We start from the raw sequence: 22,184 nt of genomic DNA on the forward strand, positions 1-22,184 counted from the left end.
AGATGTTGCCATGTCTCGAGGACCTGAGCTACAGGGAGAGGTTGAACTAGAACTTTAGTCATTAGAGAGCTGGAGACTGAGGGGTGATCTTGTATGAGAGGTGTATAAAATCATGAGGGGAATAGGTAGGGTGACTGCAAAGTCTTTACCCAGAGTAGAGCAATCAGGAACCAGAGGACATATGTGTAAGGTGAGACTTAATAAGACTCAGAGGAGCAACCTTTTCCACATAGAGGTTGGTGGGTACATGGAACGAGCTGCCAGAGAAGGTAGTTGAGGCAGGTACTAAATTTAAAAAAAAAGATATTTGGACAAGTACATGGAAAGGAAAGGTTTCGAGGGATATGGGCCAAATACAGGCAGTGTGTGGATGGAGTATCTCCGTAGGAATGGTTGGGCTGAAGGGCCTGTTTCTGTGTTGTAGAACTCTTTGACTCTCAAAAAAGTCGCCTATCCATGTCCTCCAGAGATGCTGGGTGATCTGTTGAGCACTTTGTGTTTTGCTCAAGATTCCAGCATCAGTAGTTCCTTGTCTCTACATGGGTAGATTTCAGTATTTACACTACCTTAAGCAGCAGAAGCTAATCCAGATTGCAGCACACCATGAGGGATCCAAAATGGCGGCGCTGCCATAGCAGCTGCGGCTTACCTGCGGTCCATTTGTCTTTGTGTTTTTGTTGTTTTTTTTGTCTTAAATGTAGTTGTGATGTGGTGTTTTTGTGTTTATGTACTATGTGTGTATGTGGGGGGGAGGGGGGGAACTGTAAAATTGTAAATAGGTGTCCCTTCCGAACGGAGACCCGACCTTTGTTTTCTGGGCCGTGTCTCCGTTCCTGCTGCGGCCTACCATCGGCCCAACTCCTGGAGCTGGCGGCCTCCAGTTCGCAGAGCCCGCGGATCGGACTTACCATCACCGGAGCCGGCCGTCCTCGGAGTCTGCGGGAGCGGCTGCGACTTGCCTTAGGCTCGGGGGCCGCGTGGATGCCGACATCGGGAGCTCCCAGCGGCAGCGTTCGCCCGCCCCGGATCGCGGGGCTTGGGTCGCGGACATTTCACCGTCCGGCGCGGCCTAAGATATGCCGCGGGATATTTCTCTGCTGGGCGGGGGCTTCAATGTCGGGAGCCACGACCGTCCCGACGTGCAGCAACAGCGGCAGCGTGTTCGCCTGCCCCGGATTGGACTTATCATCGGCGGAGCCGGCCGTCTTCGGAGGCTGCGGGAGCGGCTGGGACTCGCCTTAGGCTCGGGCAGCTGCGGACCGTCCGGCGCGGCCTGCAACCACAATAACCTGACCGTGGGAGAAGACGGCAGGAGAAGGGAAAGACTTCTCTTAAAATTAAAATTACACAACCCCAAAAACACACAAAAAAAGAAACATCCATCAAAGAAACATCCATCACAGTGAGGAGAGGACTGGAGGAGACTCACTGTGATGGATGTTTCTTTGATGGATGTTTCTGGGGTTGTGTAATTTTAATGCCTATTTAATGCTTTTATTGTTGGACTGTGTTTTTGGGGTTTTGTAATTTTAATGCCTATTTAATGCTTTTATTGTTGGACTGTGGGTGACTGAATTTCGTCCAATATTGGATGACAAATAAAGCTATCTTGAAGATTAGAGCATTTTTTTCCAGCTTCGGTGTAAACCAGCATGTGCACATCCTTCTTGGTCAAAATACATGCTATTTCTCTTTAATTCCATCTCAATTTGTCTCCACTTCCCACTAATTCAGACTTGTAGCTTTGTTTGTAATGTCTCAAGTTTTAAAATGTTGACTGTATTTACAAATTTATTGACAGGTTCGAGGTTATCCTACTTTGCTGCTATTCCGTGGAGGTCAAATGTTAAGTGAACATAATGGGGCCAGGGATCTGGACAGCCTTCACAGTTTTATCCTCCAGCAGGCCAAGGACGAACTGTAGTGTACATACCTCCTGCTCAGCCACCACCTCAAGTCACTGATGTATAATTGTGCCCAAATTTGTATTTGCCAGAAATGTGGTTGTGTACTCTCTCCTCTGTCAAGGTATGTACCAAAAGGTTAACAGCAACTTCCAGCCTTCTGAACAGTTAAATTGGCTGCGATTTTTTAAATCAGCGTGGTGCCTTCTGAGTGTATGTGTGTGTGCGCGTAGAAAGAAGAGATTTTGCTTCCTGTGCCTGCCAGATTAACACTTATGTGGATGTGTTTCATACGTAGTTAATGGACAATCATCTATCTGTACTTGATTAGTAATTGCAGTACTGTGGGCATAAAACTGAATACCTCAGCATATCTTAAAACCCTATTCAGCCTGCACGAGTTAGAAAAAAGTGAAGCCAGTCTGTGCAGTGCGCGTGACTGTTAGTTTTGTATAGATTGATTAACTTGTGTTGCTTAAAAATCAAAAAGCGAATTGTGAAACCGGGCAATATCAATTGCTGAGATTTCAGTGCATTGTTTGACCACTTCACAACAATTCATTGACGGGGGCTAAAACAGACATTGCAGTAGTTACCATGTAACATTTGCATACCCCTTGCAGTTTATTGAAATTAACTAACTGGAGGCTTTTTTTTAAACGTGACTATAAAGTGTGCGAGAGAAAGCGGCTGAAAGAACCATGTTATTTTTTAAAATAAGACATAAAAATGACTTCCAAAATAGCAAATGTTAGTCTTATTGCAGTGGTAATTCTGGGCAGAGACATTTCAAATAGTGCGAAATACTGGGAACAGACCCGAGATGTAGAACTGTTTACTAATCATACATGTTGCTGCAAATGAGTGAGCAAATTGCACAGGAAAACCACTTCATTTTTAACATCCTTTATTGTTAGCATGTGTGTTGGAGAATGATTTGTATGTTTCCAGGTGGGAGGTGGATAGCAGTAAACTTGTATGGTCGGCACTTATTTTTTGTACAATATAAAATCATTTTTTAAAAATGAGATGCTACATCAAAGGTTTACACTACTTGGCAATTTCTAATTAAAAAAATGTAAATGATTGTCCAGAGTGCGTTTTATAAAAATAATGTGCAGTTTCTGTTCAAACCAGGGCTCTGACAAGTCGCCTAGGGGATTGTCATAATGCTAAGTGGAGTTTGCATCTGAAACTTGGTCCCTTATCTCACGCACTGCATCTTCCACCCTGGAATGCCATGAACTGTTAGCAACATCATTATGGTCTCGTTAAAACGTGGTTACCAAACAAACCCAAAAACAAATAAATTACATTTTTATGGAAAACTATGTACAATATATATTACAACTGCCTTTAAGTAGAATTTTTTTCTTTAAAAAAAAATTGTAAACATTATTTACAGAGGTATTATTCCAAGGATTTTTTTAAAAATCACTATGTTGAGGATTTCGTTCCTCCAGTAGTTTCAGGACACCTGAAGATGAGATTCCATGCACGTCCCCTTTAGTGACAGCCACATGCTCTGACCACCATATTCCTGTACTTTTTTAGTATAACGTTTGAACTGTCGTCAAAGAAGAGCACAGAGATTGCATTCAGCTTGGTGGGAGCACAGCAGGGTTTTGGGATGTAGTCCGGGTTCATGAGGTGGACCTATGTGTGGGAAGATTGAAACAGTTAGGCCTATTACCACAATGACACTGGACTAAAGCACAAGATTAGCACTCAATGCACCATTGAAATTTGACAATGAATGCTTACTGGAGTTTGGAGCTGAGGCTTGCTCCTTTCGTCACACATTGCATCTTCCACCCTCAAAAACTGTAACTATTAGCAACAGCATTACAGCCTTTAGCTAAATAGGCATCACAGTAGTGCAGCTGGCAGAGATGCTATCTCAGAAACAGCAGGATGTTTAGGAGCACTGATATATAGGGGGATGGTGGGGTGTAAATCCATAGCTTTGAAAGTGACAACACAGTAGATAAGAGTGGTAAAGAAGACATAAGGAACAGTTGCCTTCATCAGTTGGGGCACTGAGTATAAAAGTAGGGAGCCCATTTTGCAGATGTATAAAACTGGTTAGACCACATTTGCAATAATGGGAACAGTTCCGTTCAATGCATTACAGGATGTGGATGCAGAAAAGTTTTACCCGAACATTCCTGCATCAGAGAGTATTAGTTATAAGGAGATGCAGGATAATTTGTGTTGTCTTCTCTCGAGTGTCAGAGACTTAGGAGCAATCTGATACACATATATAAAATTATGAAAGCCATAAACAAGGTAAATGGAGACTTTTTTACCAGAGTGGAAATGTTAAATACTAGAGGGAATACATAGATTTAAGGCGAGAGGGAGAAAGTTTAAAGATTTACGTGGCAAGTTTTTGATACAGGTGCCTACAATGCATTGGCAGAAGTGGTGGAAGCAGATATGGTACCAGTGTTTAAGAGGAATTTGTACAGTCAGACAGGGAGGGTGTTGAAGGATATAGACCAGGCAGACGTGCAGTTTTAATTGGCATCATGGTCAGCACGGGCATTGAGGGCCGAAGTGCCAATTTCTGAGCTGTCCTATTCCATGTTCTATATTGTCATTTGACTTTACATTTAGAGATACACCGTGGAAACAGGCCATTCGGCCCACCAAGTCCACATCGACCAGCGATCACCCCATTCAATTAGCATTATCCCACACACTAGGGATAATTTCCAATTTACGGAAGCTAATTAGCCTACAATCCTGTACATCTTTGGAATGTAGGAGGAAACCGGAGCACCCGGAGAAAACGCAAGGGGTCATAGGGAGAACGTACAAACTCCGTACAGACAGCAGCCATAAACAGGATTGAACCCGGGTCTCTGGCACTGTAAGGCAACAACTCTACCGCTGCACCATTGTGTCACTTTAAACCTGATACAGCAAAGCATCTCGCATTGAAATGCCTCCAAAACCAACAAAACAAAGCACCCTGGAATCAAACTTTCACAGAGGTCAAAGTTAAAGATATTGCTTTCTCTGTACATTACTCACCAGTGTCTGCACAATTGCATGGTTCGTGGCATTCATGTGTGCATTGAGGGGAAATGAACATTCTCCATCACAGTAATAGGCTGCGTAACCTTCAGGTGCAATTATCCAATCCTTTGGTGGGGAAGAAGAAATAAAACCTGAATTGTGGATCTTTATAATATTAACAGAAAATACTTTGTGTTGGCTTAGCGGACAACTTTTTTTTTTTTTTTTAAAGTTTGAGAGATACAGAGCAGAAACAGGCCCTTCGGCCCACCGAGTCCGTGCCGACCAGCGATCCCCGCACACTAACACTGTCCTATACACCCTAGGGGCAATTTACAATTTTACCAAGCCAATTAGCCTCCAAACGGGTACGTCTTTGGAGTGCGGGAGAAAACCCACGCAGGTTACAGGGAAAGCGTGCAAACTCCTTACAGACAGCACCCGTAGTCAGGATCGAACCTAGGTCTCTGTAAGGCAGCAACTCTGCCGCTGCGATACTGTGCTGCCCCTGTCAATGCCACTTTTCTTCCCATGGTCTGCTCTATCTCATTTGGATTATTCTCTTCATGGGCTACAGCTACATTCTGCCACGGAGACTGCTGCAGGGTGATAATACTGGAAGCAATACTCCAACACTAAATAGTTCACCTCTTCAAAAAAAATAAGAATCCAAGTTCAAATACATAGCTCCCAACGAGTGTCAACCTTTGTTTGGTGGGGGTTGGAGAGGTGCTCGTGAGGATTTATCTGGGGAATCACATAAGAACACTAAATCTAAAAAATCTAAATCTAAAAACACATTTATTTTGGGGAAGCTAACTGCCATAAAACATGGATGAGCCAGTGAGTCAAAGCTTAGTGGATGGGACTGCAGAAAAGCTGTCTGGGATTTTAACCAGCTAGATCCATGGGGAGTCTTTCTCTCTATATCTCCTTCGGCACAGCCAGGATGGATACATTCGAGCAAGGACTGGATAATGACAAAGGTTCGAGCCAATCTCAGGCCCTTTTAGTTTCAAAGAAAGACTTGCATTTTTGCAGCACCTTTCTGGACCATACACTATGTTTTACAACAAATCGCATACATTTTGCAGTGCAGTTATTTGCAATGTAGGAAACAAAGATGTCAGCAAAAGGTCGCAAGCAACAGATGACAGTTACCGGGTGATCTGGTTCAGTAATTACTTCATTTTTAAATATTAACTTGGACTATAACTCTCATCCTCTGAAAAACTCAGCAAGTCGAGCAATATCTTTGGAGTGGATAGGAATTGTCAACCTCCTTTGCCCCCACGGGTGCTGTTTGAGCTGCTGAGCTCTTCCAGCTTTTTGCTCCAGATTTTAGCATCTAGTTTCTTGTGTCTCCAAGATTCACAGAAGGCACGATGAGGCAAACGGGGGAAAACAACTAAAAGGAAGAGAGGAGAGTGACAAAGAGAGATCTAAGGAAGTAGTCCACTATCCTAACTCCTGAGGTAGGAGATATCTGAGGTTGGGACAGGATCATTAATGGGACTGACGGCAGGTACAAACCACCCTCTTCTAGTGCCACAAGCTGTACAACCGCAAAAGGATTGAATGTAGAAACAAAGAACTGCAGATGCTGGTTTACACACAAAAGTACACAAAGTGCTGGAGTAACTCAGCGGGTCAGGCAGCATCTCTGGATAGAAAGAATTGGGCAGCATCCCTGGAGAACATGGATGTTTCAGGTCGAGACCCTTCTTCAGACTGATTGTAGGGGGCGGGGAGAAGAAACCTGGAAAGCTTTACACACTATCTTCTCTCTGCCCTTGTTCTCCCCTCCAGAGGTCTGCACAACCACTGTAGCAGCTAACTTCTCGTCTTCCTTAAAAAGCACTAAAAAGCAGCTTACCATATAAAGTAGAAACGAGAGCCGACACCTTTCTTACGCAAGTAACAACACTAGAGATCTCCACGACGTAGTAGTTAGACGTTTATTTGAAGTTGCAATAAAATATATTGACATATCTTGTCATTAATTTATTATGACTCGTTGTTAACTTGTAGTGATTGGTAAAAATCTAATATCAAATCGTCGTTCCTACGTAACTTATGACTTACTAAAATCTTATTATTTTAGCAAGCTTCTGTATTTAAGATTCTTCTTGCTGACCTTATTGTCAACAGGTTTCTTCTTTGACACACTAAAACATTACGTAAACGTTAAGCAAGTTATACTAAGGATCTTGCCCCGCCTGGCTCCTCCCAGTCCATACGTAAACATAATATTAACCTCAGTGTCCAAAAATACAGCAGGATACAAAGTAATATAATAATATGCAAAAATAACAAATAAACGCAAAATGGCTCCAACACCCATTTTTTCCTTTAACCAGATTCCTATACTCATTTCTATAGAGGCTGAGGGATGGCTTATTCTCCAATTTCCTTCTCTCCCCCCTACAATCAGTCTGAAGAAGGGTCCCAACCCAAAATGTCACATGTCCATGTTCTCCAGGGATGCTGCCTGACCTGTTGAGTTACTCCTGCACTTTGTGTCCTGTGTGCTATCCTCGCGATACAGTACTGAACAGTGAGAACAGGGTAAGTTTACTTTTAACCAGCTCACCTGAAAATGTTCAGAAAGCTACTGGATTTGCTTTGATTCAGTTACACAGAAACAGCTCGAAATAATTTCTTACATGCTAAATTATGATCTAGACTGCACTGCATGGAAGGCTTGTGGAAGCACATCAAACAGTTTGTTTCAGAGGCCAGTACCCAAGGAGAAAAATAATTGGAGTTCTGGAGGAGCAAAAAACGATTGAACGGGTCCAACAAAGAATTAGCACAGGGATTTTCAGTCAAAGACCCTTGTGTGGTGTATTACATCACACTTCCATGGATAAATAAAATACCCCTAATACCAAGATTACTTGCCCCAGCCCAACCTATTACTTGGCCCAATAGATCAGTCACAGCCTGACATCACATGCTTTGTCCACACATTCAAAACAAGGTCTCAATGGTTTCTAGGCACGTGCAGGCATACAGTGAAATTATTTTCTTACATACCATCCAGTAGAGTATTGACATAATTGGGATAATTGCATATCCCAATTAGCAAAGTGTACAGAAATAGTCTACTGAGGCCACATGCAAGTGGGTCCGTTTTTGTTGCCATTTTCAAGCTCCAGTCCGTGCTCTAGTTCTTATGAGCGGTGCTCGACCCAGACAAGCCCCAGGCTGCTGTGGGCCTCCATCCATCGCCTTCCTAGGATGTGTGGATCGACCAGCAAACCGACGTCCCTCTCCTCGCCCATCCACCTTTGTGCCAACATCGAGGGCTCGGTAGGCTATTCCTCGGCTCCCTCTCCTACCGGCTTTGCCCGTCGCGTCCGTTGTCGTCGCCGTCTCCATCCTCCCAGTCTCTCGTCTTCGGCGCCTTCCTCCCTACCGACCGCAGCCAGCCATGTCCAACAGCTGGCTTCCATCAGTTCATTGAAGATTTTCTTTATATGTTATACCGCCAGTCACACACTCCTTAGTTAGAAGATTCTGTTGCACTCGGAGAAGCTGAGAAGCAAGTTCTCAGCTAATGATGCTTCTTCAGTTTGGAAGGGCTTGCAAGAAATCACCAGGTACAAGAGGAAAACCCCACGCTCCTTGGACAATCGTCAGCTGACCAACTACCTGAACGAGTTTTACTGCAGGTTCAAGAAACAGAAACATAACCCTGGGACCCCCCTCCCCCCCCCCCACCCCCAATCACCACTTCACACGTACTCAAAGACTGACTCCAGTTTGCAAAGACTGGATCCATCCCCACCCACTCCTCCCCAAGCAGCAATTCACACCTACTCAGAGACTGGCTGGAGTTTGCAAAGACTGGCCCTCCCCTCCACCCCACCCCCCCACCCCTCTGCAATCACCAATTTGCACATCCTCACAGAATGACTCCAGTTTAACAATAGAAATTGCGGAGGTGGAGAGGCTATTCAGAAAACAGAAAAGCCGGATATCTCCAGGACCGGACAATGTTTCCCCCTCTACCCTCAAGCTCTGTGCTGAACAATACATTTTCAACCAGTCCCTGCAAACCTGCACTGCCCCTGCCTGCTTCAAGGTCTCCACTATTGTCCCTGTACCCAATAAGACAAGGATCACTGGTCTTAATGACTACAGGCCTGTCGCACTTACCTCTGTAGTCATGAAGACCTTTGAAAGACTTGTGCTGGCCCAGCTGAAAAACATCACAAACCCCCTGCTGGACCCCCTACAGTTTGCATATCGGGCCAATAGATCGGTGGACGACGCAGTCAATCTAGGCCTGCACTTCATCCTCCAGCACCTAGACTGCAAGGGGACCTATGCCAGGATTCTGTTTGTGGACTTTAGCTCTGCTTTTAACACCATTGTGCGAGAGCTACTACACTACAAACTCTCCCAGCTGACTGTGCCTGAACCCCTCTGTCAGTGGATTATCAACTTCCTGACGGACAGGAAGCAGCATGTGAGGCTGGGAAAGCACATCTCGGACCCTCAGCATAGGAGCACCGCAAGGTTGAGTACTCTCCCCTCTCCTTTACTCTCTCTACACCAATGACTGCACCTCCACAGACTCCTCTGTCAAGCTTCTCAAGTTTGCGGATGACACAACCCTGATTGGACTGATCCAGAATGGGGAGGAATCTGCCTACAGATGGGAAGTGACACAGCTGGCGTCCTGGTGCCATCGCAACAACCTAGAGCTCAATGCTCTCAAGACAGTGGAACTAATTGTAGACTTTCGAAGAGATCCCCCTCCCCTCCCCCCACTCACCATCAACAACAACAACAGTCACATCTGTGGAGTCATTTAAGTTCCTTGGAACCATCATCTCCTGGGACCTTAAATGGGGGGCCACCATCGACTCCAGTCAAAAAGGCCCAACAGAGGATGTACTTCCTGCGGCAACTGAAGAAACACAATCTGCCACAGGCAATGATGGTCCAATTCTACACTGCTATCATTGAGTCCGTCCTCACCTTCTCCATCATGGTCTGGTTTGGCTCAGCCACCAAGCACGACATCCGGAGGCTGCAACGGATCGTTCGATCAGCTGAAAAGGTTGGCTGTAACCTTCCCCCCATTGATGAACTGTACACTGCAAGGACCAGGAAACGAGCGGGCAAGATCATCTCTGACCCCTCTCACCCTGGCCACAAACTCTTCGAAGCACTTCCCTCTGTCAAAGCAGCCACAGCCAGACATAAAAACAGCTTTTATCCACGAGTGATAGTTCTACTCAATAACCAGTCTGTAGTCTCTATTTTGCTCTGGTTTATTTTCACCCACATGTTTAGACCGTAATGTTGTATCCTTATTGTTTTGATGTGGTTATGCTTTATTCTTAATTGTTAACTGTATGTTTGTGTTGTCATTTGTGAGCAGGAGCACCAAGGCACATTCCTTGTATATGCATACTTGGCCAATAAACTTATTCATTCATTCATTCATTCATTCATTCATTCATTCACTGCTGAGACTTGAGCAAAATAATCCACGCTGACCATCCAATGCCATACGGAAGCAGTGCTGCATTGCAGGAGGGACTATCTTGCAGACGAGCTGCTAAGCCAAGCCTCTGCTCCTTTGGGTGAGTCGTCCTGCAGCAATGATGTGAAGCTGGGCAGGGGTGTAAAGTCCTCAATATTCACGAGGGGCAAGGGAAAGGGCTTTGCATGAATAATGGAGAAATGTGTACACAATTGTGGCTGCTGGCAATTACACCAAAGCAAAGAGTCGCACAGCAATCAATCTTTCCAATGATATGACTTTGAAGTAAGTTTCAGCTAGTAAATTTCAGCCGTTCATAAACCCACCCATGTTCCCTGCTTCCTGATCCCAGCCCTCAGTCACACACCCAGCTCACATGCTCCAGATCCCGGCTTCAGAGATGGTAAGTCAGCAGATAATAAGGATTTGTGGCATTATCCGTGAACAAACAGCATTAAAACAGAATAGCCACATATTATCTCACTGCTATTAATGATGCTGCGATATTTTATAAAGGACATCAATGGCTGTTGGCCAGAGCCTGTGAAATGAGCTGTACAGGCAGCACTGCCTGCACTGTCCGTACTTCACTGTTTGTAGCAAGGGAATGATCTCCCAATGTCAACCTTTGAATTGCATGGCTGGGAAAAACAGCATCAACACAGGAAGAGGTGCTCATTGCAAATCGAGTGACAACCCAGTACTGTGTGGAGAGGAGGATGTAAACTGCAAACGTGAGGGAATGCGAATGGTCAGGAAATGTGTTAGCAGCATGAGAAAGCAACTAAGATCAGATCATGGGAACATCAGCAGCAAAGGCTGGAGATTACAACCTGACCTCGGTATAATGATGCTCAACTACCGAGATTGATCAAATTGCAGTAAATATGTAAACTGACTAACCAAATGCCCCATTCCCTTTAAAGTATTTCATACCACTATTACAAAATATTTTGATGAGACCATAAGACATAGGAGCAGAATTAGGCCATTCGGCCCATCAAGCCTACTCCGCCATTTGCTCGTAGCGGATCAATTCTTCCCTTTCAATCCCATTCTCCTGCCTTCGCCCTGTAAACTTTGACACCCTTATATATTTCATATTTCCTTGTGACAGTGGAGGAAACCAGTTTGGCCCATAGGTCTATGCCGGCTCACAGAGCAATCCCATTCCCACATTAACTTTTGCAATAACACATTCTCCCCACATTCCCATCAATTTACTACACCAGGAGCATTTTAGTGGTCAATAAACCAAGCAACACTTTGGAATGTGGGAGGAGACCCACACTGTCACAGGGTGTGTGTGTGTGTGTAGGAAGGAACCGCAGATACTGGTTTAAACCGAAGATAGTAAAAGCTGGAGTAACTCAGCGGGGCAGGCAACATCTCTGGAGAAGGGTCTCGACCCAAGACAGTGTCTGAAGAAGGGTCTCGACCCGAAACGTCACCCATTCCTTCTCTCCAGAGATGCTGCCTGTCCCGCTGAGTTACTCCAGCTTTTTGTGTCTGTCTTCTGTCACGGGAGAACTTGCCAACTCCACACGGACAACGCCAGAGGTCTGGATTGCGGCTGAGTTACTAGGACCCCGAGACAAAAGCTCTACCAGCTGTGCCACCTGTAGTAGGCACAGACACAGCTTTTCAGAACCATCTAACCGAGACTGACCTGCTTAGTGGCTAAACATTTCCAGCAGCTGCAGTTGTTCTTTGGCTTACAGAGAATTGACTATTTTATTTGAGGGAAGAACGTTAGAATTGGAGAGAATCTGTGCAGCATAGGTTTACTAGGTTAAGTCCCGGAATGGCGGGACTGTCATATGTTGAGAGACTGGAGCGACTAGGCTTGTGTACACTGGAATTAAGAAGGATGAGAGGGGATCTTATCGAAACGTATAAGATTATTAAGTGGCTGGACACGTTAGAGGCAGGAAACATGTTCCCAATGTTGGGGGAAGTCCAGAACCGGGGGCCACAGTTTAAGAATAAGGGGTAGGCCATTTAGAACGGAGATGAGGAAAAGCTTTTTCAGTCAGAGAGTTGTGAATCTGTGGAATTCTCTGCCTCAGAAGGCAGTGGAGGCCAATTCTCTGAATGCATTCAAGAGAGAACTAGATAGACCTCTTAAGGATAGCGGAGTCAGGGGGTATAGGGAGAAGGCAGGAACGGGGTACTGATTGAGAATGATCAGCCATGATCACATTGAATGGCGGCGCTGGCTCGAAGGGCCGAATGGCCTCCTCCTGCACCTATTGTCATACTTAAAATGGTTCCAAGAGATTTTCAAGAACTACAAGACCCGGCCAGGAAACGAGAACCTGGTGTGGCAATTCCCTCACGGGTTAACATTCCTGACAGTCCTGGTGTTGAGCGGACTCGACGTTCCTGGAATGTGTCAAAGTCCGCTCTTGTCCGTCGATTACTTGACAATTAACTACGAGTTTGCAGTGTTAGTCGCTTTTGACTTCACAAGCTAGGAGCTCGAGCTGACCCCGCCCCCTTCTCGCAGGCTCACGGCCAAAGAGGACAATCACAGCAACCCCATCTCCTGCCCCTGCATGAGATCACTTCGCACCGTGCAGGTCAGGGTCAAGTGTCAGGACATTCCTCTTTTCTTGCCTTGCTCAGCAAATCAACCTGGCATTGCGGTATCCACTGAGCAAACAAGAACACTTCAGGCAATATTATTTGGCTGGGGTGGGGAAGTTTCAGAGGAACTATTAACATAACCACTTTAGCAAAATAGCATGCGCTGCATTGCAACACTGCTGCTGCTAAGTGCTGAAGTATTCATGCCTTCTAGCAAAGCTGGATAGTTTAAATACTCTCAAAAAGCAAACCCGAAATATGTGACTTGGAGATTCCTCACCTACATTACTGTGAAGGAGGGAAGCAGCTTCCTGCATACACTGATATGCAGGTTTAGCCGATCTAAGAAGGAAAATCGCTTACTGCACACACTGATAAGCATATTTAGCCAATCTAGTTGACTGTGGAAAAGTAAAAACATTGTAAGTGCTGGAAATATGAAATAAAAACAGAAAACACTGAACAGGTCAATCAGCATCTGCTGGAAGAGAAATAGCTGATGTTTTTGGTAGAACTGGGAAAAGAGAGAAAACAAGTTGCAGATAGGATGGAGGAGGAATGGATAGGACAAAGGGAATATCTGTGGTAGGGTGAGGCCAAGTTTGCAGAGGGGGATGGGTTATACAGATCTCTGGTCAATGGGGGTGGAGTCAGAGAGGAAGAAAATGAACACTATGAAACAAAATCACCCAGATAGTGAGAATACCAACACAGTTGCAAAGCTCACATGTCCTGTGAGTCAGGGTGTGCTAATGGAGAGGGAAAACTGAGCACATATCGCACATGGATAACAGAGGGAGAGGGAGATGGAGATGGGGATGGAGATGATGGAGATGGAGAGAGAGCGGCAGATCAAGAGTAGGGAGCAGGAGGAGGTGAAGGAAGGGAGCAGGGAAAAGAAATAGGTGATGGGGGGAACGGAAAGAAAGTTATGCACAGGGTAGAAAACAGTGTAGATGAGAAGGGGGTGCACTTGAAATAGGAGGGAGTTAAAGGGAACACAGGAACTCCGGTCCAGTGAGTGTTGGTGCAGTGTTAAGAGTGTTATTGCCATTTGCCCCGATAGAACAATGACATTCTTACTTGCAGCAGCACAACAGAATACGTAAACATTGTACACTGTAAACAGTACAACAAGAAAAAAAGTTCAGTGTGTGTAAATGTATAGACACACACATATATATTAATATATATACACACTCGCGCACACACACACACATATATATATATATATATATAGACACACACATATATATTAATATATATACACACACACATATACATATATATACATATAAACATAGCACAAAAAGTAAGGAAATTTGTGTTTGGTAGATTATTTCTTTGTTGTAACAATGCTTCTTGGCAATAAATCTTATACCGTTGGAAAGCCTATTTATTTCCCTTTTAAATGGTGCCACATTTGTAAGGAACATGCATTTGTGGGATGAGCAGCAGAGCTGAGTATATGGGTTGCGCCCATGAAAAATTTGCCAAATCTCTGCCAATGCCAAACAGCTTATTCTGCCATTGACTCTTGTTCGGTGTTGTTTGGTGGATTGGATGATTGAAGTCTGAAGAAACAAGACATATTGGCAATTTAACAATTTATTCATTTAATAAACAGGAGCCACAGTAGCGTGTGGAAGAACCATACACAGCCATAACAGCCTGGCACCTCCTCCTCATGCTGGTCACCAGCCTGGTCACACACTGTTGTGGGATGGCATCCCATTCTTGTCAGCACCTGGGGGTACCAGAAGCTCAAAACAAGAGTCAATAGCAACAGCAGAATAAGCTGTTTGGCATTGGCAGAGAAGATTTGGCAAATTTTTCATGGGCGCAACCCATATACTCAGCTCTGCTGCTCATCCCACAAATGCATGTTCCTTACAAATGTGGCACCATTTAAAAGGGAAATAAACAGGCTATCCAACGGTATAAGATTTATTGCCAAGAAGCATTGTTACAACAAAGAAATAATCTACCAAACACAAATTTCCTTATTTTTTGTGCTATGTTTATATATATATATATACACACACACACACACACACACACACATATATATATCTATACACACCTATATACATACACATATCTGAAGGGTCTCGACCCAAAACGTTACCCATTTCTCTTCAGAGATGCTGCCTGTCCTTCTGAGTTACTCCAGCATTTTTGTGTCTTATCTTTACACACACATATACATATATATACATACACACATAAAAAGCACAAACAGGGTGATAATTTAGGAAGAAGCTGTTCCTGAACCTGTATGTTACAGTTTTCATGCTCCTGTACCTTCTGTCCAATTGCAGAGGTGGAATGAGTGTAGATCTCTGATGAGGCAGCGACTCCTGTAGAGCCCTGTGTAGAGTGTGGGCAGTGCGAGACTTCCATGCTCAAGCTTGTGCAAGGACAGTGGGGAAGTCCATTATGGTAAATATCACTCAGACAGATACTGAACCGTTGGGATTTTCAACTGGTCGGGTAGTGATGGATTAGTGACGCCTGGTGCCTTCAACTGCAACTGAGTTAATATATCACTCTGGTACTCAACAATAATGAATCATGCAAAGCCCTAAATCACTTTCCAGGCCCAAGCTTTTTATAGTCCAAATATGATGACTAGCTGATATGTCTTTTCTCCTCAATCTTTATTCTAAATGTCATTTATCATTAGTTTTTCAATAAGTAGGTCTTATTTCACTTCTCCGAAGTCTTCCAGCTATTTATGGTCTTGCAATATAGAGCAAGATTAGGCCGCGAGATCTTTCGAGCCTGCACTCCAGTTCTTAAGCAGTCCCCTGGGATTGAGGCTGACTCGCTTCCACTCCAGTTCTGTGGTTCTGACAGGGTCAATGTGGTAACCGCAGACTCTTCCACAGATGGGGCAGCTGGTGGGTAGTTTATGGGGTGGTGTGCTCCTTCCCCCGAATACACAGGGCTTCTATAAGCTCTCAAAGGTAGATAAAATGCTGGAACAACGCAGCGGCTCAGGCAGCATCTCGGGAGAAAAAAGGATGAGTGACGTTTCGGGTCGGGACCCTTCTTCATTCTTTGACCGACCCACTGAGTCACTCCAGCACTTGGTGTCTGTCTTCCATATAAACCAGCATCTGCATTCTATAGGTTTCCAGTGCATGGATGAGGTGTGCTAATACCATCTAGAACGTTCCTCCTCTACTTTGAGCATTCATGGGCCAGAAATTACCCAGGAGGCAATGGGAATATTGCATTTCTTCACAGAGGTTTTGGGTGCATCCTTGAATTGTTTTATTTTTATATCGGGTTACCTCTTCCTATGACAGAGCTCATGGCCGCCTTGCATTTTGGGCATTAATGCCGGGGATGATGGCCAGGGAGAGGAGACCGATGCTGGTTCCTTTATCCTTCCAGTGCTCTTGGGGGAGATTGCAGCAACAGTGTTGGTGGAATCTTTCCAGTGCTTTGGGGTGCCTACTGCCGGTAGCCCAGGACCGAGAGGCCTACAGGAGGACCGCAATCATCACTACTTGGTAGGCAATGTTTTTGCGCTAAGTGTGAGGTTGTGACCTTCAAACAATTTTTCCACCATTGACCCAGGGTTGCATTGAAGGCAGGACGGACTCCATTGTGTATGTCTACCTTCACCAATGGTGGGGGCCGCCGAGATCAAAGGGGGACCTGGTTTGGGGGTGGGAGAGGGCTGCTGCCACATACAGGGGCAAGCAGTGGATAGGAATATTTGGTGAACTGTTGCAACTTTATGGACGCCAGACACATGGCGACTCTTGTGTATTGCCAAGGTGAGGTCTGCTGCACGATTTTGCCAGGTTGTATGCAAAACGTAGCATTTCACTGTACTTAGGTACAAGTGACAATAAAGTATCATTGAATCATTGAGGTAGCTCCTGAGATATAGGAAGCGGCCATATTGCTCTGAACTTTTACTATTGGGGGGGGGGGGGGGGCAGTGTATTGCAGTGAAGGCAGATCGTTACCCCGAGTAAATAGTTATTAAAGGAGAAGAAAACGTCCTCAGTGCCGGCTTCCAATGCCCCTCAGAATCTTCACGCAAGAAACTGCAGATGCTGGAACCTTGAACAAACAGTGTTGGAGGAGCTCAGCAGACAGGCAGACAGATTCAGACTCCATTCCCTCCACAGATGTTGCCTGACCCATCGAATTGCCCCAGCACTTTGTGTACTCCGCAGAATTTTGCTCGTCTTGGTGGTCAACTGCTCCCTCTTTCCAGTTTAATTGATGCAGACACACTGGAGCATACAGTCACGAGTTATGCAGCACAGAAACTGCCCCTTCAGTCCACCTCATCCATGCCAACCAAGATGTCTATTTGGCTTAGTCATATTTTTGTGCCTTTGGCCCATATTCCTCTAAACGTTTGCTCTGCACGTACTTGTCCAAATGTCTTTTAAATACTGTAATTGTCCCACCTTTGCCTCTTGCTCTGGCAGCTCATTCCATATACCGACCAACCTCTGTGTGAAAAAAACACCCCTCAAGTCTCAAATCATTCCCCTCTCACTATCAACCCCTCTAGTTTTAGATTTGTCTACCCTGGGAACAAGACTGTGTCCCCCCCCCCCCCCCCCCCCCCTTGATTTTATAAACCTCAGCCTCCTATGCTCCAGTGAAAAAAAAGTCCCAGCCTATCCAATCTCTCCTTGTAACTCAAGCCCTCGAGTCCCAGCAGTTTATATTAATCTTTAAAGCCATTTGATATTATCAGAAAATGGGGGTTACCCTGGATAGCAAGATCTAGCTTTGGAAGTAGGATATTTGAAGTTTTCACAACTAAAGTTGAAAGGGTTATTTACAAGACAAAGAGAGTGGCAGGGTGATTGGAATTGTGTGCAGAATACACAGGGAAACGTATGTTAAAAAGCAAATATTTATTTCTGGAGTGATCACCTGGAGACACAGATTCCTCTCTGCTAGCTGCAGCCCTTCAATACAGAGACAAATACATCCTTGGATGGGAAGGTCGTTGGACAAGACCTCTCATTTGTAAACCAATGGGCAAAAGCCAGAGACCAAAAGGCGAGGATACAGTAGATAGAAAGACTGAACATCCTGCTGACGGACGCCTTTAGCACATGGACTGTACGTAACTGTCCATTCCCAATAACCTGACTCTTGCAGCAGAGTGTGTGATCGAGACACTGAGAACTCTAACATAAAAGAGGCTTGGCCATTTGCTCTATAATTAGTCTCAGCAAACCAGGGTCCAATTACCTACATTCGGCACTCATCTGGTCAACCATCTGTTACCTGAGAACGTTGCTGCAAGTGTAAACTCTGCCAGTGTGTTTATAGGGATAACTTAAACAGATTCTGAAGCAGTGACAGTCAGCTCTCTCAGGCCGCTCCATTTGATTAACTGTTTACACGGTCTCCTGAAAGAAGCATTCACCCACAGCTCCAAACAAGGTGGCACAGACTCCTTCCTTGCATCTCCCAAATACTGAATGACAGGGAACCAGGAGTTTGGTTTACTTTAGTTTAGAGATACAGCTCGGAAACAGGCCCTTCGGCCCATCGAGTTAGCACTGACCAGTGATCCCCTCACATTAACATTACCCTTACACACACGAGCGACAATTTACATTTATACCGAGCCAATTATCCTACAAACCTGAGGTAGACACAAAATGCTGGAGTAACTCAGCGGGTCAGGCAGCATCTCTGGAGAGAAGGAATGGGTGACGTTTCGGATCGAGACCCTTCTCTCCAGGGATGCTGCCGGACCCGCTGAGTTACTCCAGCATTTTGTGTCTACCTTCGATTTAAACCAGCATCTGCAGTTCTTTTCCCTACACATCCTACAAACCTGTACGATTTGTGGTGTGGGAGGAAACCGAAGATCCCAGAGAAAGCCCACGCGGTCACAGCAAGAACGTACAAACTCCTTACAGACAGCATCTCCAGGATCGACCCCGCGTCCCTGCCGCTGAAAGCACTGTAAGCCACCAACACTATCACTGCGCCATCGTGCCACCCTCATGAAGCTCGTGGAAGGAAGAGGCCAGAAGCCCAGATTTGGACAGCACTCATCTTTAGTCCATCCTCCTACGAATTCAGACTTTCTCATTGATTAACCAAACTTCGTAATCTTAAGCCTCTGTATGAACTCTGCCTTGTGCCGGCACAAATTCTGGATCACACAAGGGAGTCTGAAGAAGGGTCTCGACCCGAAACGTCACCAATTCCTTCTCTCCAGAGTTATTCCTGCATTTTGTGTTAATCGAGGGATTCTCAAAGTTGGATTTGTAATGGCAAGCAACATAACCTTGCACATTTCTCTTTCGGGTATTCCAGCTTATGTGCATTCAGCTGCATTGCAACCCCAACCTACACAGCCAAGCCTATGTTTATATCCTTTTTTCATCTTTCTACCTAATTCAATTAATCTCAGTACTCTGCCCTCCCACATAGTTGTAGCTTCACGCACTGCTGATGCTGAAAAATCAATGATAATGTGGAACAATCCTTTCTTACAGAGTCGTACAGAGAGGAATCAGGCCCTTTGGCTCACCTAGTCAATGTTCATCATCAACCACACGTTTACATGATTCTCCATTAATCCCATTTATGATTCTTCCCACATTCATATTAATTTATTTCAAATTTAACCACTCAAACACAGACTGGGGGCAATTTAGTGCAGCTAACTAATTACCAACCTGCAGCTCTTTTAGAGGTGGGAGAATATCAGGACAGCGTGAGGAAATCCATATTAGGGCAGAGGCACAGCGGTAGAGTTGCTGCCTTACAGAGCCAGAGATCTCGGTTCAATCCTGACTACAGGTGCTGTCTGTACAGAGTTTGTACGTTCTCCCTGTGACTGTGTGGATTTTCTCCGGGTGCTTTGGTTTCCTCCCACACTCCAAAGACGTACAGGTTTTTAGGTTGATTGGTAAAAATTGTAAATTGTCCCTTGTGCGTAGAACAGTGCTAGTGTACGGGGTGATCGCTGGTCAGCGCGGTTCAATCGGCTGAATGGCCTGTTTCCGCGCAGTATCTCTAAAATCTAAAGAGTTTTTCTTGAAGGCATCAACCTCACGCTACACTTTGGTCTCTTACCTTCTAACCCTTTGAATCGTGGAGGGGCAGGGATCGTTACCACTTCACATTAAAGTTGGGATATTCACAAGAAACACCCAACTGTTACACAAATTAATCTTAGCACAACTATCTAGGCCAATAATAAACCAAGTCAAGTTCAATGTCACATGCACAAGTCCAGTGACGCACTGGTACAATGAAGTCTTGCTTGCAATAGCATCACAGGCACATAGACTTAGGCAAACACATAAAAATAAATTGACATAAATCACCTGTATTTTTCTAAAGAAATACAACAAAAAAGACATTTTTGCAAAAACAATTAGAAAAAATTAATACAGTCGTGAGTGTATTTTGTTTGTGGGAAGATATGTCCCAATTCCTATTAAATTTTTGTTGCAATGAGATTTAAGGAAACGAAACATTTCCTGCAAATTATTATATGTCCTGATTTGGATATGTGAGAACAAAAATGTCAATGGATTCCAGGCGTTTGCTTTTTACCACATTGAGATGACTGCTCTCTGCCTCTCTATCAGTGCCGGCAACTCGCCACTCTTCACTACTGGCTGCCTCGGTGAAGGGATTGATTCAGAGGGAACCGGGAGGGGGGGGATTTGCATCGCCTGGTTCAAGAAGAGGTGTTGCTTGTGCATGAATTTAAGGGGCTGAATGTAGCCTGGCCAATCTCCAAGCAAATGTTGCAGTTCTAATCTCATTCAGTCACCACGTGGCGATATTTGATGCACTCCTTCAGACCTGATGAGATACATTCCCATTGGTCGTTACTGTACAGAGACTACTAGCAAGTCTGGGCTGAATCCCCCCCCCCCTCCCCTACTTCAAGGGCACAGAGTAGTGTGGATCATCAATGCCAAGGCCAATCTGAGTGACCTGTATACTATGTCACACGAGAAGCCAAGCTTACAAAGGCAAAACCTCAATGATCCCTGCCCAATCAAAACAAATAACCTTCCTTTATTCAAAAAACAATGTTGTTGGAACTCAGCAGGTCAGGCAGCATCTATGGAGGACATGGTTAGACATTTTGGGTCAGGAAGCGTTGCCTGTCCATGTCCTCCAGTGATGCTGCCTGACCTGCTACATTCCTCCAGTACTGTGTTTTGGCTCAAGAGTCCAGCATCTGCAATTCTGTGTGTCAACTCTTCCTTTAAACATTAGTGGGAGTCACGGAGAGACAGGATTTATTGTTCCTCCTTATTTGCCCGGGAGCGGGGCGGCACAGTGGCGTAGTGGTAGAGCTGCTGCCTTACAGCATCAGAGATCCGCGTTTGATCCTGACTACAGGTACTGTCTGCACAGATTTGTACGCTCTCTGCGATCAACGTGGGTTTTCTCCGGGTGCTCCAGTTTCCTCCCACACCCCAAAGATGTACAGGTTTGTAGATGAATTAATTGGCTTTGGTAAAAATTGCAAATTGTTCCTGGGGTGTAGGATAATGCTGGTGTACGGGGTGATTGCTGGGTAGCGCGGACTCTATGGGCCGAAGAGCACGTTTCCGCTCTGTATCTCTAAAGTCCAAAGAATGGAGAAAACAGAAATGCCAACCATATTTTGTGGGGCTGCAGTCACAATTCAAGTGGGCAAGAATGACTGATTTTTCCCAACAAAATAGTGAAGCAGCGGAGATTTTAATGACAAACCGATAGCACCCTATAGTCATGCCATCAAGATGAGCTTCGTATTCCAGATTTAAGATAAATTCCCCAGAAGCCTGGGTGGAATTCAAACACTTATCTCTGACAAGGCCTCAGAATGCTAGTCCCGTAATTTAACCACCATGACATTGTACCTACTAAATTCAAATATTAAATGGACTACCTTGGAAAAGGAACCAAAAAGATTTTTAAATCCTTGATCCCTTATTAAAGGGAGAATCCTTGGAACTGACAAGGATAAGATGAGCTGGATAAGCAGGCAAATCATGAGGATCTGGAAAGGATTAACATTCTGCACATTCTGCTCACGTCTCAAGCCTCACCCCAGAGGCTCACGTGCAGAGATCTCGGTCGACCCCAGAGGGAGCACTCCTCTTCCAGAGGTGCGGGTATTCAGAGGAGACCTTAAGCAG

The 22,184-nt window shown here is 45.0% G+C and overlaps 2 protein-coding genes across 2 annotated transcripts in view; one reads left to right on the forward strand and one right to left on the reverse strand.

Annotated features, from left to right (window-relative positions):
* The window catches only part of txndc5 (thioredoxin domain containing 5), a 27,910-nt gene extending 24,919 nt beyond the window's left edge, over nucleotides 1-2,991 (forward strand). The window contains exon 10 of the mRNA XM_078397727.1: nucleotides 1,802-2,991. Within this exon, the coding sequence (XP_078253853.1) occupies nucleotides 1,802-1,924 (123 nt within the window). The 3' untranslated portion in view covers nucleotides 1,925-2,991. The remainder of the gene's footprint in view (nucleotides 1-1,801) is intronic.
* Nucleotides 2,814-22,184, reverse strand: part of bmp6 (bone morphogenetic protein 6) — a 133,270-nt gene continuing 113,899 nt past the window's right edge. The window contains exons 6-7 of the mRNA XM_078397728.1: nucleotides 4,944-5,054; nucleotides 2,814-3,560 (exon numbers count right to left, since the gene is read on the reverse strand). Of these exons, the coding sequence (XP_078253854.1) occupies nucleotides 3,411-3,560; nucleotides 4,944-5,054 (261 nt within the window). The 3' untranslated portion in view covers nucleotides 2,814-3,410. The remainder of the gene's footprint in view (nucleotides 3,561-4,943; nucleotides 5,055-22,184) is intronic.

Source organism: Rhinoraja longicauda, chromosome 4, assembly GCF_053455715.1.
Source record: "Rhinoraja longicauda isolate Sanriku21f chromosome 4, sRhiLon1.1, whole genome shotgun sequence".
NCBI lineage: Eukaryota > Metazoa > Chordata > Chondrichthyes > Rajiformes > Arhynchobatidae > Rhinoraja > Rhinoraja longicauda.